The sequence below is a fragment of the Triticum aestivum genome, chromosome 7A, assembly GCF_018294505.1.
Source record: "Triticum aestivum cultivar Chinese Spring chromosome 7A, IWGSC CS RefSeq v2.1, whole genome shotgun sequence".
Lineage (NCBI taxonomy): Eukaryota > Viridiplantae > Streptophyta > Magnoliopsida > Poales > Poaceae > Triticum > Triticum aestivum.
The window spans coordinates 69,509,560-69,528,107 of NC_057812.1; the positions used below are offsets into that span (position 1 = coordinate 69,509,560).

At 46.3% G+C, this 18,548-nt stretch overlaps 1 protein-coding gene across 1 annotated transcript; it reads right to left on the reverse strand.

The window, feature by feature from the left end:
- Positions 1–15,375: 15,375 nt before the first annotated feature.
- LOC123154347 (GDSL esterase/lipase At1g28600-like) lies at positions 15,376–17,827 on the reverse strand. Its single transcript, XM_044573106.1, has 5 exons — positions 17,623–17,827; positions 17,336–17,548; positions 17,097–17,242; positions 16,468–16,741; positions 15,376–15,821 (listed from the first exon to the last, which is right to left on the reverse strand). Exons 2-5 carry the CDS (start codon positions 17,475–17,477, stop codon positions 15,601–15,603), a joined length of 783 nt encoding a protein of 260 aa, XP_044429041.1. The 5' UTR covers positions 17,478–17,548; positions 17,623–17,827; the 3' UTR covers positions 15,376–15,600.
- Between the last annotated feature and the right edge of the window lie 721 nt (positions 17,828–18,548).

An 18,548-nucleotide genomic window follows, 5' to 3' on the forward strand; every position in this document is an offset into this window, starting at 1 on the left:
TATCTGAGTACAAACATAAGTTAAACAAGTTTGCCTTAAGAAGGCTAGTACAAACTGGGATACAGATCGAAAGAGGCGCAGGCCTCCTGCCTGGGATCCTCCTAAACTACTCCCGGCCGTCATCAGCGGGCAGCACGTAGTAGTAGGCACCTCCAGTGTAGTAGGGGTCGTCGTCGACGGTGGCGTCTGGCTCCTGGACTCCAGCCTCTGGTTGCGACAACCAGAAAGAAAGGAAAGGGGAAAAAGGGGGGAGAAAGCAACCGTGAGTACTCATCCAAAGTACTCGCAAGCAAGGAACTAAACTACATATGCATGGGTATATGTGTAAGGAGGCCATATCAGTGGACTGAACTGCAGAATGCCAGAATAAGAGGGGGATAGCTAGTCCTATCGAAGACTACGCTTCTGGCAGCCTCCGTCTTGCAGCATGTAGAAGAGAGTAGATGGAAGTCCTCTAAGTAGCATCTCCAAGTAACATCTCCAAGTAGCATCTCGAGTAGCATAATCCTACCCGGCGATCCTCTCCTCGTCGCCCTGCGGAAAAGCGATCACCGGGTTGTATCTGGCACTTGGAAGGGTGTGTTTTATTAAGTATCCGGTTCTAGTTGTCATAAGGTCAAGGTACAACTCCAAGTCGTCCTGTTACCGAAGATCACGGCTATTCGAATAGATTAACTTCCCTGCAGGGGTGCACCACATAGCCCAACACGCTCGATCCCATTTGGCCGGACACACTTTCCTGGGTCATGCCCGGCCTCGGAAGATCAACACGTCGCAGCCCCACCTAGGCACAACAGAGAGGCCAGCACGCCGGTCTAAACCTAAGCGCGCAGGGGTCTGGGCCCATCGCCCTGAGCACACCTGCACGTTGCGTGGGCGGCCGAAAGCAGACCTAGCCTAGTGGCGTTCCAGTCCAATTCGGCGCGCGCCGCTCCGTCGCTGACGTCTGAAGTGCTTCGGCTGATACCACGACGTCGGGATACCCATAACTACTCCCACGTAGATGGTTAGTGCGTATAGGCTCGTAGCCAGACTCAGATCAAATACCAAGATCTCGTTAAGCGTGTTAAGTATCCGCGAACGCCGAACAGGGCCAGGCCCACCTGTCTCCTAGGTGGCCTCAACCTGCCCTGTCGCTCCGCCACAAAGTAACCGTCGGGGACCGTCGGGAACCCAGGCCCACCCCTACCGGGATGGAACCACCTGCCCCTTCAGCCCCCAACTCCGAACAGTATCACAGGTAATGTAACAGTGTATAGTATATAGTATATGCCCGTGATCACCTCCCGAAGTGATCACAGCCCAGTAGTATAGCATGGCAGACGGACAAGAGTGTAGGGCCACTGATGGAACACTAGCATCCTATACTAAGCATTTAGGATTGCGGGTAAGGTATCAATGACGGTAGCAACAATGACAGGCTATGCATCAGAATAGGATTAACGAAAAGCAGTAACATGCTACACTACTCTAATGCAAGCAGTATAGAGGAGAATAGGCGATATCTGGTGATCAAAGGGGGGGCTTGCCTGGTTGCTCAGACAAGGAGGGGTCGTCGGTGACGTAGTCGTACTCGGTGGCATCAGCGTCGGTCTCGTAGTCTACCGGAGAGAAGAGGGGGAAGAAATAATGAATACAGAGCAAACAAAGCATCACAAAATATAACAAGGCAATACGCGGTGTTCGGTGTGCCCTAACGCGGTAGTAGGTGATACCGGTGAAGGGGGGAATCATCCGGGAAAGTATTCCCGGTGTTTCGTGTTTTCGGGCAGAGGAGCCGGAGGGGGAAAGTTGCGGGTTCGATAGGTTAGGGGGGTGTGGCGGACGAACGTACTGCGTATCCGGAATCGTCTCGTTGTTTAGAGCAACTTTCATATATAAAACTTTTTCATCCGAGATACGGAACATTTTAGTTTTAATTTTTGAAAACTTCTATTGTTACCATTAATTTGAATTTGAATTTCGAACGGTTCCGAATTATTGCGAGGATAGCAACAGTAACCGAGGTGTCATGGCATGATTAGCGTGGGATTACTGTAGCATGATTATCCGGGCGTTACAAATCTCCTCCACTACAAGAAATCTCGTCCCGAGATTTAAGAGGTAGTGAAAGGGGGGAAGGTTTGGTAACGAATCTAGCAGGTCTTCTCATCCTAGCTTGCTCTTCTCGAAGAGATCAATCCATTACATTGATGTCTTCATTTTTCTGCTTCAGGTCATCATGATGAAGTCGTCATCCTTTCTTCGGGATCTCCATCGTACTTACGACAGAATAAGGGGGGTATTCCGGGAGAACGAACCGCTACAAGGTTGACTATCTGGTCGATAACATCGGGGAAGGTGGCAGAACGTAACTCTCGAATTGAAACTTAAGAAAATATCGAGAGCAAGGTAATGAGGTTTCATGGGAAGTTTCGAGCGAGCAGGCAACCGTTCGATGCCTGAAACAGGGCGTGAAAGGGGCTCAAAGCGATCGGGAATAAGTATGGTGTCCGGTAACAGATTTGATGATCCCTCGGAAGATGGCTCGTGAATTACATACGAAGTCAAGCACGAGGAATAACTTGGGCAACAGGGGTGTACAGGAGAGTCAGGTTTTGATCCTGTGGAACTGTGGGTTATGGGCCCACCATGTGGTTGAAAGTAGGAAGGGGGGCCGACATTTTGCACGGTCATGATAGTAAGACGTGTCAAAGGGTAGCCTGTCAGATATGTCGGCAACAACATCGATACCAAGGGCGAGGGACGAAGAGAACCATTTTCCTGCTCGTTGAACGAGGCGGGCCAATAGGCAAAGTTCTCGTCCATCGGTGGTTACCGGAATATCATCAACAATCGTAACAGGGTCTTACTAACCAATTATACATCGAGGTGTTTACATAAGCAGTGAATCTTTACTGCTTAGATTATATAGATCGCAAGAATGTCAAACACAACAATGGAAAGGAAAATATGATCATCAAATTAAACAGAACAATGGAAAGGAAAATGTGTTTAAACACATATTTCAGGGGTATATTCTTCCCAAGGACAAGCAGAGCATGATATCCATGTCAGGATATAATGTAGAAAACTCTTTAGGTAGGGGAGAGGATTTTTCATGACATTACCCATAGAGCGGTGTTTGGATAATTGGGCAGGAAATATTTAGCATTGGGCTTCAATGTACTTGTTGAGAATCAGAGTACCACAAACATGCTTCGAGATAGCATCGACATGGTCTTCGAGCAAAGGTCAGACTTTGGAAACATGAAGGATCCATCAGGAATAACTTGTAGAATAAGTCTTACGATTTCCTCATGGATGAATGGATAATCTTGCTGAAAAGGAATCTATAATGATAGGTCCTCCAGCCGGGGGGGGGGGGGGGGTGCTAGGCATGACACCATGTTACCGGGTCATCAAAGGATCAACTTCATGACTCTTGGAAAATGGTCCCAACCATCATATCTGACGGAGATTCAGGTATGATTGGTGTCAGGATACCTCAGGCTCAGGATGCCTGAGAAGAAAGGTGCAACACAAATTGACGGGATGACACTGTAAGATTCTCGGGAAATGAACTATGAGGTGATTTCCATTAACAAGAGTTCATCATTAACCCAATGAGAGGATGAGGAGATGGCTGACGGGCTCAGCGGCAATTCATCAAGAATTCCAAACGGATGGATTTCCATAATTAAGTGAACAAGGAGGTAACATTTGTCAGATCAAATGATATAAGGAAGTATGCTCGAGGAAAACATACACAATTAAACATTGGTTGAAAGGTGCGCCCGAAATATGGGTTGGGTTGCATGACCAATGTCAGAATGGTGATTCAATAATCAATAGCCTAAGAATGAACTTTCGACCATTAACTTCAAAGAGATAGGGTTGCTAGAAGGAAAGAATCCAAACAACACCGTTCACTTGTTGGAATTAACACATGGACCAAGAAAGAATGGTGATGGTGAGAAGTATTTCTATGTCAAGAATTCTCAAGAGGTGGAATAAATCTCAGAACATACTTGACATAAAGGATGGTAATACTCCAAGGTAAAGAAGAACAATTGCTGGATAGCAAGGAAACCAAGGTACAACACAAATTGTGAACAAGTTTGTGTTGGGGGGGGGGAAGGCAAGAATGTTGCCGATGATAACTCAAATCATCGAGGGACAAGGATGGTATTTCTCATCATGATTTCAATAGATCTCTTGGAAGAGCTCAGAATGTTGATGATATTCACGACACATTTGTCGCGAGAGTTCATGAAGATGTAATCGATCGGTGATGACATCAAGTCAAAGTAATGATAAAGTGAAAGGTTACTGGAACCAAGGGTACGACACAAACTCGAAACCAAGCTTGTTGTTCAAGGCGAAATGATATGACGATGATGATCGACGTAAGGTTAGTTCATCGTCGAAAATTGTGCTCCGGGAAGAAGGACCGGGTAGCACAGTTAAAATTAGCTCGATAATGATATAGCCGATCAGGCTAGGAACGACTTGAAGGATTAATAAATTTGTAAGCAGTGATGGGTTCAAATACTTGTTGAATCGCAATGCGAACTCGATTCAGTTATCGGTGTCTTTGAGTGTTCAATAACTCAGAGCCCGCGAAAAATTGGAATCAGTGGGAAGGTAGCACTTGATGAAGAACTCATAAAAAGTTATGCAGTTCCATGATAATCTCGAGATACCAGGGGGGTAATACTCGACACAAGATCAAAGTAAAGGTTGGACTGGTGTATTGATCCATAGGAGACAATTGTTTTAACTTGTCCGAGAAGTAAGATCAAAGAAGAACAATCATGGTCGGAACCACGGTTGCAAGGGATCAATTCACAGATACCATATGTTAGTTATCAAGGAAATAGTTATGGTTACAAGAAGCTTCCATGATAGGATATATATCGCGTCCATGGGCATGAACACAAGTTCAAGGTCGACTCCCACTTCTCCAATGCATACCCTTTCATTCACTTCTCGCCTTCGATAAAGTTATAGTGTTGAAATCTTATCTGGCAAAATACCAGAAGAGTACGACTCGTGAAAACTTTCGAGTTCACACATATTAAGGAAGGCATAGGTTCAACCCATCTGGGCATCTTAGAATCATATACCACAAGTTTCAAGAGTAAATAACACAAGCCCGAAAGCAGAGCATGGTTGGCCAAGCAGAGGATACAACTTAACAAAGGCATTATGTATCAGGGGAAGAACTCACAAAGTGATCAAATGTGAAGGACACTGTCGGATAACAATCCAACAAAGGACTTGATGGTCCACAAAGGATCTGATACGAGTATCGGTACTCAACTAGAGGAAGAAGAATGCAAGGAGATCAGATTATAAAAACAACTGACTAACTCAATTGTCAAATGCAAAGGAATTATGATTTCAAAATCAAGGGATCAGAAGCAATGCTCTGATTAGGGATGGATAAGTTGAATAGCCTTAGGGTACAATCAACGACAATTGGATTGGTCGAGAACCAATTCCAGTTAAAAGAATGGCAGCTCAGCCGGAAAGGTAATTTATAAGGATCAATGATGTTTGCGGGTATTCGCAAACATATTGAGTCAACAGACTCAAAATGATAATGACAAGGAATGTCATTAAGACTACGAGACTTATGGGATTAACCATAATGAAAGCAAACAAGAAATTCCAGAGCAATAGGTTGCTGAGGATTTTCGGAATATCGGGTGGTATTTCGAAGACTTTTGTGTAACACATGAACAACTGGGGGGATGAGCGGATACTCAACAAGTGCGAGAATTAACCGGAGGGGTATTCAGGTGTCAATGAACAGCGAGGCAGTAAGCTCAAAGGATTATCGAAACAACGACGAGTGTTTTGGGGTATCTTGTAATAACAAGACCAACTGGGGATAATATAAGAATAACAACTGTAAGTAGTTACCCATAAGGGTTGACGGTGGAAGGGGAATTGCGAACGCGATGAACACAAGTTCTCGGCTTAACAGCGGAAAGTATCTTCAGGGTCTTCACGTGCAGCAGACGATCATCAATAATAAGGGGCTCTCCGGGTGAAAGTGATAACGAGATCCTAATGTTAGATTTAGCAAAATTCATTTAACCCGAATAGAAGAGAGATCAGAGTCCCAGAGTATAGGTCGAGGAATAAAAGATCCTAATACCACCCAATGGCGACGTGGGCCCGTAAGGCACACAGCCAAGTTAGTAAAAGTTTTGCAATGGCTAGACTCAACTTCGGCCGAGGAGTTGGAAAGGGGATTCCTACAGGCAGTCGGCTCTGATACCAACTTGTGACGCCCCCGATTTAATCGTACACTAATCATGCACGCAAATGTGTACGATCAAGATCAGGGACTCACGGGAAGATATCACAACACAACTCTACAAATAAAATAAGTCATACAAGCATCATAATACAAGCCAGGGGCCTCGAGGGCTCGAATACAAGTGCTCGATCATAGACGAGTCAGCGGAAGCAACAATATCTGAGTACAGACATAAGTTAAACAAGTTTGCCTTAAGAAGGCTAGTACAAACTGGGATACAGATCGAAAGAGGCGCAGGCCTCCTGCCTGGGATCCTCCTAAACTACTCCCGGCCGTCATCAGCGGGCAGCACGTAGTAGTAGGCACCTCCAGTGTAGTAGGGGTCGTCGTCGACGGTGGCGTCTGGCTCCTGGACTCCAGCCTCTGGTTGCGACAACCAGAAAGAAAGGAAAGGGGAAAAAGGGGGGAGAAAGCAACCGTGAGTACTCATCCAAAGTACTCGCAAGCAAGGAACTAAACTACATATGCATGGGTATATGTGTAAGGAGGCCATATCAGTGGACTGAACTGCAGAATGCCAGAATAAGAGGGGGATAGCTAGTCCTATCGAAGACTACGCTTCTGGCAGCCTCCGTCTTGCAGCATGTAGAAGAGAGTAGATGGAAGTCCTCTAAGTAGCATCTCCAAGTAACATCTCCAAGTAGCATCTCGAGTAGCATAATCCTACCCGGCGATCCTCTCCTCGTCGCCCTGCGGAAAAGCGATCACCGGGTTGTATCTGGCACTTGGAAGGGTGTGTTTTATTAAGTATCCGGTTCTAGTTGTCATAAGGTCAAGGTACAACTCCAAGTCGTCCTGTTACCGAAGATCACGGCTATTCGAATAGATTAACTTCCCTGCAGGGGTGCACCACATAGCCCAACACGCTCGATCCCATTTGGCCGGACACACTTTCCTGGGTCATGCCCGGCCTCGGAAGATCAACACGTCGCAGCCCCACCTAGGCACAACAGAGAGGCCAGCACGCCGGTCTAAACCTAAGCGCGCAGGGGTCTGGGCCCATCGCCCTGAGCACACCTGCACGTTGCGTGGGCGGCCGAAAGCAGACCTAGCCTAGTGGCGTTCCAGTCCAATTCGGCGCGCGCCGCTCCGTCGCTGACGTCTGAAGTGCTTCGGCTGATACCACGACGTCGGGATACCCATAACTACTCCCACGTAGATGGTTAGTGCGTATAGGCTCGTAGCCAGACTCAGATCAAATACCAAGATCTCGTTAAGCGTGTTAAGTATCCGCGAACGCCGAACAGGGCCAGGCCCACCTGTCTCCTAGGTGGCCTCAACCTGCCCTGTCGCTCCGCCACAAAGTAACCGTCGGGGACCGTCGGGAACCCAGGCCCACCCCTACCGGGATGGAACCACCTGCCCCTTCAGCCCCCAACTCCGAACAGTATCACAGGTAATGTAACAGTGTATAGTATATAGTATATGCCCGTGATCACCTCCCGAAGTGATCACAGCCCAGTAGTATAGCATGGCAGACGGACAAGAGTGTAGGGCCACTGATGGAACACTAGCATCCTATACTAAGCATTTAGGATTGCGGGTAAGGTATCAATGACGGTAGCAACAATGACAGGCTATGCATCAGAATAGGATTAACGAAAAGCAGTAACATGCTACACTACTCTAATGCAAGCAGTATAGAGGAGAATAGGCGATATCTGGTGATCAAAGGGGGGGCTTGCCTGGTTGCTCAGACAAGGAGGGGTCGTCGGTGACGTAGTCGTACTCGGTGGCATCAGCGTCGGTCTCGTAGTCTACCGGAGAGAAGAGGGGGAAGAAATAATGAATACAGAGCAAACAAAGCATCACAAAATATAACAAGGCAATACGCGGTGTTCGGTGTGCCCTAACGCGGTAGTAGGTGATACCGGTGAAGGGGGGAATCATCCGGGAAAGTATTCCCGGTGTTTCGTGTTTTCGGGTAGAGGAGCCGGAGGGGGAAAGTTGCGGGTTCGATAGGTTAGGGGGGTGTGGCGGACGAACGGACTGCGTATCCGGAATCGTCTCGTTGTTTAGAGCAACTTTCATATATAAAACTTTTTCATCCGAGATACGGAACATTTTAGTTTTAATTTTTGAAAACTTCTATTGTTACCATTAATTTGAATTTGAATTTCGAACGGTTCCGAATTATTGCGAGGATAGCAACAGTAACCGAGGTGTCATGGCATGATTAGCGTGGGATTACTGTAGCATGATTATCCGGGCGTTACACCATCCCAGAGGAGGTGGCTCGCTGGGTCATGGCAAACGCTCGAGCCATCCATCCCGCACAAGGTGAACAGATCAAATCTATGCGGTGCACCGGCCTTTCCGCAACAGCTCATGAAGGCAGTCTCAAAGCCTGCATACCGAAATCAGTCTAACAATATTTAGGTGACATTCAGGGTTCACGATTTCATTTTCTCAGTTTGAATTGTAGCAACAACAGGAAGAGAAGAAAAAGAACACTGATATTGGTGTTTAATTTGCTCAAACTACTGAAATTACATTTGAATTTAACTGAAACTCAAGAAATACCGGCCTGATTTCCTTTAAAACCTGGCCCAAATTCAAGTGATATTGATTTTTAACGAGTGAAGTGCATCATAGGTCCTCGAACTATTTCAGAGGTGTCACATAGGTCCTCGAACTATGAAAGTCGTCATCTAGGTCCTCAAGGTGCAATATGTGTGCCATTCTGGTCCTCAAACTATTTCGAAGGTGTCATGTAGGTCCTTAAACTATTTCAGAGGTGTCACATATATACACACTTATTACACTTCAAGGATTTCTGAGGACCTATATGGCACTTTTCATAGTTTAAGGACCTATGTGACACCTTAAAAATAGTTCAAGGACTTAGGATGCACTTCACTCATTTTTAACTGAAACATAAATATTTTAGTAACACTGAAACGTTGAAATTTTGTTCCTATTCTTGAGCCTAGTAACGTTTGAATCATTGAATTTGGCAGGTTGCTCAATTATTCCTGAGTGAATTCCCAACTAATAATTGTTCTTTTGAAAGAAAGAATCACCGGCTGCTCATTTTGCAAGGCATCGCTAACATGGTTGCCGAGACTCACCGAATTTTCTGGGATCTTGCACTATTTGGTAGATGTGGCTTGCGAGGTCGGCATACATGATCCGTGCGTGTGGATGCTTCTTTTGAAGCTTTGGGAGGCTGCTCTGGAGGAAAGAGTTGTGCCTTTTGAACAACGCGTTGTGGTTTCTCAGGCACCCGTACTTGTCATAGTCACTTTTGTTGGAGCTCTCGAACATGCTCAGGTAAAATGGAAAGCAACCCATCAGAGCGATGTTTGACACCACAATGTCAACTGCGCCGAGTGTCATTAATTTCTGCATGTTTAGAGCATATGTTAGGATACAAACTGCATGGCTGGCCACTTTATTTGTTCATGTATTTGTCACTTTTCCATCTGTGAGGCATGGTTTCCAAAATAGTTGTACTTCTCGTGCTTGAGATATTGTTACTGTTGTAGCATACTTCGGTCCAACTGAACCTAACTAATTATTTCGTTGGTAACTTGGTATGCATGTTCAGGTAAAAAACGACAAGCCTGCAAACAGAGGGAGAACTATAAAGCTTTGCAGTTACCTCCACACCAGATATGATGGTGTTCACTGTTCTGGGTATGTTCTTGCTGGCCTCGTCTACCGTGGATCCATTCACCAGCTGGATGCTGTAGTCATTCTCCCCTAACTGAAACACAAACAGGGATTTGGCCAAATACATCTTGCAACCTATATACAGGCACATATTTAAGTTAGTAAACTTTAGTTATGGCACCAAAGAAAATATTCTCGTGTGCGTAAATCAGTCGATCAAATGATTGAATATATTAGAACGAGTTCAGTGTTTAATTACTCTGCTGTGTTCCACAGATTGAAGGCAACAATTGTTGGAAATTGTCGATCTGGGTGTTCATGGAGCCGTCGTAGGCAGTGAACTTGAGGCTGGCGTTGCTGTAGTCAAGTACGGTGCCGCCGATGATGGCCATGTTCGCCCCTTGCTGGAAGTCCTTGCGGGGCGCCTTGGATGGCAGGGGGAATGGCAGCCCGAACGCTCGCGCTGCACTCACTTAAACTATGTCAGTGTGATGACATTTTAACAAGAAGTTCACGGAATGCCCACATAAAATGGGCAACTCCAGGTTTTTGAACCCAGTCAGATCAGAAATGTTTGGACACTGCATTTTTACCCAGGAAGTCAATGTTAACCCGGCCATCGCTGCACCGGCAAGTGGGCTTCCCGAAATAGGTGACACCGTAGGGGAGACGGGTGAAAATGCCCAACAGGCCGGCAGGACCGGGCCGGCCATCAACACATAAGTTACCGGCATCGGACCCCGAATCGCCGAAGTTGAAGATGGCGTTGTACAGCGGTCCACTGCTGCCACCTGATCTGGCCACACCAGCGGTAGCTGGAAGTGCAACCATCAGGCAGCAGCATGAGAAGAGAGCGGTCGCCGCAACTCGGGCAATGCCTATGCTCATGATGGCCAAGGTACTTTATCTTTGCTGTGTCTCACCCTCACGTACTGCCGTGTATATATAGCACTTGCGGGTGCCATGGGTCCATGGGCCCTGCAGCAATTGGCTCGCTCGCATTGAACCTGATGGAGAGATGTGCATTTGATTTATCCCTGTGTCTGTAAACCACAAAGCCTGTGATGATTGATCCATCCACCCGTCTATAGTGTGGGCGCACAAGATCACTGAATCTTGTTGACCCTAATTGGTATGTTCATACTTCATAGTTCATACTACTTTTGGTGATGTATCGAGAAAATTAGTGAATCATGGTTGTGATAGTTTCCCACAAACGATATGATTTCTTATCATTCAATGATTCTGTTCCACAAACCATATGATTTCTTATCATTCAATGAGCATCTTGCATTTCATGAAAATTGGGGGTTATATAGTCCTTACATAAGGGCCAGCCTATCCAACTTTCAGACATTAGGATACGTTCAAGGCGTGGGTGTTTTTTCAACATGTATAGTGGTCGAGCCAGCCATATCTTGACAATTAACATCGGCATGGGTGCACATGCAAGATTAATTGGGATCTACTCCCTTCGTCCCATAATGCACGATTTTGGATGGGCTCCTAACGAGCTTATTTTCACTATTTTTGTTTGTAGTTTTGCAGGATGTTTTTTGGCACTAGTGTTGTGTCAAAAAACGTCTTAGATTATGAGACGGAGGGAGTAGTATCACAGAAAATTATGCAAAGGCATCAATGTTGTTGCTTGCACAGATCTACAGCAGAGGCCACATGCTTCCCTCTTTAACTCGTATGCATGCAGGTGGTAGGCATACTATCTCTATGTTAGGATGTGTACAATAAACACACAAAATTAAAGGTGACAAGCAGAAGCAAAGAAGGGGTGACTGAGATACAGTGACTTGCCTCTAGCAAGATGAGGCTTGGGTGTTTTGCAGCTTTCATTTAATGGGTTTTGGGTGTTTTGTAACTGCCCCCCTCTCATCTGCCCAGCAGTGAACTAAAGCAAACAGGAAGCAAACAGGATACCTCAAGTTGGTATGAGATTCAGAGATTCAGATGAGGCTTGGGTGTTTTGGGTAGAATATGAAGGTCACATAGGTTTTGATGCGAGGAAAAGATGCACCAACTTAAGCAAATTTGATCGGAAGGCGACTTCATGCAGATTTGTTTGTTCCAAAGAGGGCATTAGAAGGAAAGGGCAAACCCCGATCGTGAGTGTGAGCCAAAGCGTTTTAAAGCTGAAACAAGAACTAATTGTAGAGTTCAGATGGTTATTAGATCGAATGTTTATAGTACTGCTTGCTGCTACAAGCATGATCTGAATGTTTAGTTCATTGCTCATGTGTGCATCCAGTTCATTATTTGGATGAAATTGTAGCCAAGTGTACAAGCAGACTTGCCTAATATATCCAGTGTTCAGTGCTACACATTTGTTCAGTTGTACTGCTTGCTACAAATTTGTTGTTCTGTAGCGGTTCGATTTTTCGGTTGTAGAATCTGAAGCATCAAAATTTATGTATTTATGTATATACTAATGCTACACATTTTCAGTGTTCAGTGCTACTCCCTCCGTTCCCAATTACTTGTCGTAGATATGGATGTATCTAGATGTATTTTAGTTCTAGATACATCCATTTCTGCGACGAGTAATTTGGAACGGAGGGAGTACAAATTTGGCCAGTTTGTGCATTTCTGCAGCCGTTGTTTCTGTGCCATGTCGCTATGTTTCTATGCTTGTGCTTTTCTGTAGCTGTTGTGGCTTGTTTTCCCTTGAGACAATGTAAAGCGTTGGATCTGCATTGGAGGGCAGATGAAAGGGGGCCAGTTACCTCTGCATTTCGTTCCCCTTGTGCTCCGCCGTCCCCGCTCCAACTCCACTCCACCGCACGCGCCGCTCAAAACCCTCGTCTTCACCGACGGCCCAGGGCACCCTAGGGGCGAGGGCCGCGGTGCTGGCCGAGCTCCTGCACCCCGGGCGCGACCCAGACGAGGCGGACGAGATCTTGGCCCGCCTGCTCTTCTGCACCCACCACACCCTCCCGGACCCGCCCGTCTCCGCCGCCGTCCGCCTCGCCGCCCTCCCCCCCGGCGACGCCGTCGACCGCGTCAGCCGCCTCCCCGACGCGCTCCTCCGCGGCGTCGTCTCCCTCCTGCCAGTCAAGGACGCCGCGCGCACGGCCGCGCTCTCCCGCCACTGGCGCGGGGTCTGGCGCTCCGCCCCGCTCGTCCTCGCCGACGCGGACCTCTCCTCCTCCCTGGCCGCCCCCGCCCTGTCCCGCGTCCTCGAGGCGCACCCGGGGCCCTTCCGCTGCGTCCACCTCACCGGCAGCTGCACGGAGGAGTCCCGCCACCTGCTCGCGCCCTGGCTCCAGCTCCTCGCCGCCAAGGCCGTGCAGGGGCTCGTCCTCGTCAACCGCCGCTCCCCGCTCGACGTCGTCCTCCCCGCCACGTTCCTGCCCACGGCCACCCTCACCCGCCTCCACCTCTGCTTCCTTCCCAGCTGGTTGCCAATTTTGTTGTGGTTGATTTGCATAGTTATGCTGAGTCAATTATTGCCGCAGATTGGTTCTCTATTTTTATTTGTGCTCTATGCCTCTATGTATCTGGTTCTTCAGTTGTGAAAATTTACTTGCTGGGGTGCATTTCATTGGACATAACTCCGAATAGCCAACAAGCTGAATCATTGTACTATATACTATCATGTTGAGGTTGTCAAACTATGCCCACTTGGACATATTTTAGTGAAATCTTTTTGAAATTACTATTTGTGTGTTTTTTGTTTTTCTGCACCCTCCTCCTAGATAATTGCGTGCTTACTTCTTCCTTTCGGCATCTCCTTCTAAAACATTCCACCTTTTAGATTCTAGCCCCTCCGAGTGAGAAACACAGATCACACCTTCAGTCTACTGTGTCTCCTCCAAGTCCACTCCCTTCAAGCTGTGCCCATGTCATATTTTCTCCATGGTTGGTACTCTACATCTGAAGGTCATTTTACATGTTTCAACTGATAAGCTACTAAGGAGCTGTTCGGCAGTCCTCCCGCTCCGTGAAATCTCAGGATCTGTGGAGCACCTCTTTCCCCGCTCTGTGATTTTCAACTGCTGCTCCACCAGCTCCGGAAGCGGAGTTGTGGAGGGGAGAGACTCCGAACAGGCCTTAACTAAGAGTCAAACATCATAAACCGTGTCAGTTTAGGTGGAACTGAGCGGTATGCTACGTAGATGCAACTGAGGAGCATCACTGCTTAGAAGCGCACACAGCGGACTCATTTGTACCACTGGAATGAGTGGCATGCTACTTAACCAGTTAAACCATCGTGGTGGAGCATCACTGCCCAACGAGTGAACAAAACCATTCCACGGCTGGTTCTAAACACGTAGATGCAGTTTACCTCTCTAAATATATACTCCCTCCGTTCCTAAATATTTGTCTTTCTAGACATTTCACATGACTACTACATACGGATGTATGTAAACATATTTTAGAGTGTAGATTCACTCATTTTGCTCCGTATGTAGTCACTTGTTGAAATGCCTAGAAAGACAAGTATTTAGGAACGGAGGGAGTAGTCAACTGCAGAAAGCTGAAGTCATGTGATCCATATAATGTTTTGGCGTACATTTAAGGCGCAACAGAAAGCTGCAAAGTCATAATCGACACACTTCGTAAATCAGTTCAAATGTATTTAAGGAACAAATAAAGCTACAAGCTGGCATTTGGATTGGTCTCTTGAATGGACTTTGATCTACAGCCTAAAGTGTAGCTGATTGCTAGTACAGTGCTGCTAGAGTGCCTGTTGCTGTAGGTGCAGTAGTCATTGTTGACCTGCCTTGATTTGCCCTGATCGGGAGCAACCTCATCCAACAGGTGTAGCCCCCCCTGACCCACGGTGCTCCTCTAAGAGGAATGTTTCCCTACGGGAGAAAGTGGAATCTGCTCCCCTAAGCTACTCCCTCCGTTTGAATTACTTGTCGCAAAAATGGATATGCGACAAGTAATTGGGCGGAGGGAGTCCTATTTAAGGGCATCTCCAACCGGATATCTCAAATTGAACACACTGTCCGTCCGCAGACACTTGTCAAAAACTCTTAAGATGAGTATGTAGAAATATTCTAAATACATACTCATCTTAATTGCATAACCTTTTTAGAGAGAGAAAAGACACTTGTCAAAAACTTCATCTTTTTTTCTCTGCGAATTTCCCATCTTTTCCCGCAATTTTTTTTGCATAACCTTTTTCTATGTACTGGAAATTGAAAATTATTTCAAAGGTAGCCCTTCCCCACAGGTGAAACTATGCAAGTAATCATCTACTATATATATTGTTTTGTGTCTCACCAAAATAGAAAACCTCACTTTTATGGAAAAAAATTAGGCCACACAAATGTTCAAACATACTACATAAAATAAGCTTCCAAGAGAGAAAAACATTGTCTGCTGCATATTGTATTGTTAAAAAACGCAATAAGATTAGGCACTACCCCTCTAATCAAATCAACATGGTGCGCCTTCTTGATTAGAATCTGCATAACATCTATGCCTCATATAAATACAACTTTATTCTTAATACTTTATAAAAATACAACTATATTCTTAATACTTCACAAATACAAGATGCATCTAACCCCACAAATAATATAACATATTTCAATATAACATATAACATATTTCAATATTATTTCAAACTTTGGGGTACAAGTGCGCATAGTTCTATAAAAGTTTGCCCGTGTGTGCGTGTATCTATGTACACATTTTGGCAAGGAGCTTCACTGCAGAATCGATGGGTTGCAGTACATGCCACTTAGCCAGCCCTCGGTGATCAGTTTGTTGGCAGCGTCGCTAAGGTGCATACCGTCCCAGGTTAGGTGGCTGCCCGGGTCACGGCAGATGCTCGAGCCATCCATCCCGCACATTGCAAGCAGATCAAATCCGTTTGGCGCATTGGCCTTTCCACAACATCCCATAAGTATGGTCTCAATACCAAAGCCTGCATGAAAGAAATAGATCAAACTGAAAATTACTTTCAGCCTAATATTTGGAAACCACTGAAAACAACTGGTGATTTTTGTTTGGATTTCAGAACAATGCAATTCATTAAAAGGTGTACTTACACAAAAAAAATGTGCAATTAAACTAAAACCAAAAGGTGTAACTGAACTACACAAAAGTGCAAATGGTCTGGTGGCGGTCTATTGAGGTGCGAGGCGAGAGGTTGTTTCTAGTTGAAGCTCCTAATTAAGGACATGCCTAGTGGTTGACAAGGCGGTCTTTTCCGATGTATTCTATGTCATATAGATAAGCCAATAAAACATCTTATACAACTGAGTATCTTTTAGTATTATCTTTAAAATTAATGTTATGAGGTCATAAAATTGTCAGGTGATTAAAAACAAAATAAGAAAACATGTGAGTAAGAGAAGACATCTTGTAAGATAATATCTTATCTTACTTTGTAAGAGATCATCTCTTAACTAAGAGAAGACAAGACTCTTTTCTCGTTTCTTTCCCTTCCACGTCATGAAATTATCATACATGTCATCACTAAGTTAGCACCATTGTACGTAACCAGTTTATGTTTTAATAAAAGAATAAAACACTTTTTTTCGCAAGCACATTTGTGGAATGAAACTTACCAAACCTTTTGGGATCCTGCACCATTTGGTAGACGTGGCTCGCGAGGTCAGCATGCATGATCCTTGTGTGTTGATGCTTCTTTTGAAGCTTTTTGAGCCCGTTCTTGAGGAAAGAGTTGTGCCTATCAAACAAGGCGTTGTGGTTTCTCAGGCACCCGTACTCGTTGTAGTCATCCTTGTCGGAGCTCTCAAAGAAGTTTAGGTATAGCGGGTAGCACCCCATGGGAGCAACGTTTGACACCACGATGTCAACCGCGCCGAGAGCGATTAATTTCTGCATGACATGTTAGTTTGGAATATAAGTTTGTTAGGTGCAAACTTCATTTTATTTATTGGTTGACATATTTACACTTGTCAATTTGTCATTTCTGCATTCGCGAGTTACTCTTTGTGCTCCAAATACCGTCTTGTTTCAGACCATGACATCAAACAAATAATTACTCCCTTCATCCCAAAATATAAGATCATTTTTGACACTATCCGTCCTAAAATATAATATCCTTTTTGGCAGTATCATATTGTAGAAAATGATTTTATATTTTGAGATGGAGGGGGTATTTCGGAAGCATCAATGAAAAGGATATATGCATGCTCAGGTAAAATTGACAAGTTTTAGCCTTTGCGGTTACCTCTACGCCGGATGTGATGGTGTTGACTATGCTGGGTATGCTCTTTCTTGCCTCGTGCACCGTGGACCCATTCACCAGCTGGATGTTGTAGTCGTTCTCCCCCAACTGAAACACAAACAGGGACTTGGCCAAATACTCCTTGCAACCTATAGATAGGCACATGAACAAAACCAAACTTTACTTGTTATTGCACCCCATCGGTCGAATGGTTGATCAGATGTGGTCGATATTGTGTATACTCTGCCGTGTCCCGCAGATGGAAGGCAGCAGCCGGCGGAGGGCCTCCATCTGGCTGTCCATGGAGCCGTCGAGGTGCACGCCGTAGCCGGTGAACATGCTGCTGCCGCTGTAGTCGCGCGCGGTGCCGCCGATCATGGCCATGTTGGCGCCCCGCCGGAAGTCCTCGCCGCGCGCCTTGGACGGCGGGAGGAGCGGCAGCCCTAACGCTTGCGCTGCGATTCAGCCATGCATGCAGTTATGTAACTGGCTGGGGTCGTGACGATGCTACCACTAGGCTCTTATTTACCGAGGAAGTCGACGTTGAGGCGGCCGTCGCAGCAGCGGCAGCTGGGCTTGCCGAAGTAGGTGATGCCGTAGGGGATGCGGGCGAAGATGCCCAGCACGCCGGCCGGCTCGTGCCGGCCCCGGGGGCAGATGTTGCCGGTGTCCGACGTCGAGTCGCCCAGGTTGAAGATGGCGTTGTACCGCGGAGTACCGCCGCCGGCCGCTGCAAGCGCAGCCACCAGGCAGCACGAGAGGACGACAAAGGGTGCAACGCCGGCGATGCCTCTGCCCGCGACGGCCATGATGCATACACACTAGCTAGAGCTTCGCCAGCTGCGTCTAACTTAGCACACCCTCGCAGTGCACGTCCCGTGCATATATATAGCATTTGCCGGCGCTGCCATGGCTGATCGACGGCCCCAACCCGGAGTGAATTGAAAGCTGACGGAGATGTGACCAACCATACTACCTGTGATGATCGCATGCATCCATCCGTAACGTGGCGACCCATGGCTGCCGACCAGGCCGGGGCTTTGTCTTTTCCCCAAATCGAACAACAAAAAAAATGGTTGCCGACCTGCTGCCTGCTGGTTGCCCTTAATTAGTTTTGTTTTTGAGCGGTGGTTGCCCTTCATTATTCGCAAAATAAAAGTTGTCCTTAATTAGTTTGTTCGCCGGTAGCACTTTCCACTGAGCTAGACAGTCTGCACAAGCTTAGTGAAAAATAAATGGCGTATAGTCCAACAGCCTCTCTGTGCTTCTCGGAACTACTTTTTTTTTAAAACTGGGCATTACCCCTTTCCATTACTAAGAACGGAAATACAAACCAGTTCAAGATAACAGGAGGAGGGAAAGAGGGTAGAGCGGGTTCAAGCATTACCAGGATTCTGTGACGCCCGAGTAATTAAGCTACAGTAATCCCCACTAATGATGCCACGTCACCTTTGT

Bases quoted from the DNA above. Each gene is read 5' to 3' on its own strand.
- LOC123154347 (XM_044573106.1), bottom strand. From the start codon at position 17,477: ATGGCCATGATCGGCGGCACCGCGCGCGACTACAGCGGCAGCAGCATG. The intron at 17,243-17,335 runs GTATACACAATA...GCCTATCTATAG, and splicing joins CATCTGCGGGACACGGCAGA to GTTGCAAGGAGTATTTGGCC. The intron at 15,822-16,467 runs GTAAGTTTCATT...TCTTTCATGCAG, and splicing joins GCAGGATCCCAAAAGGTTTG to GCTTTGGTATTGAGACCATA.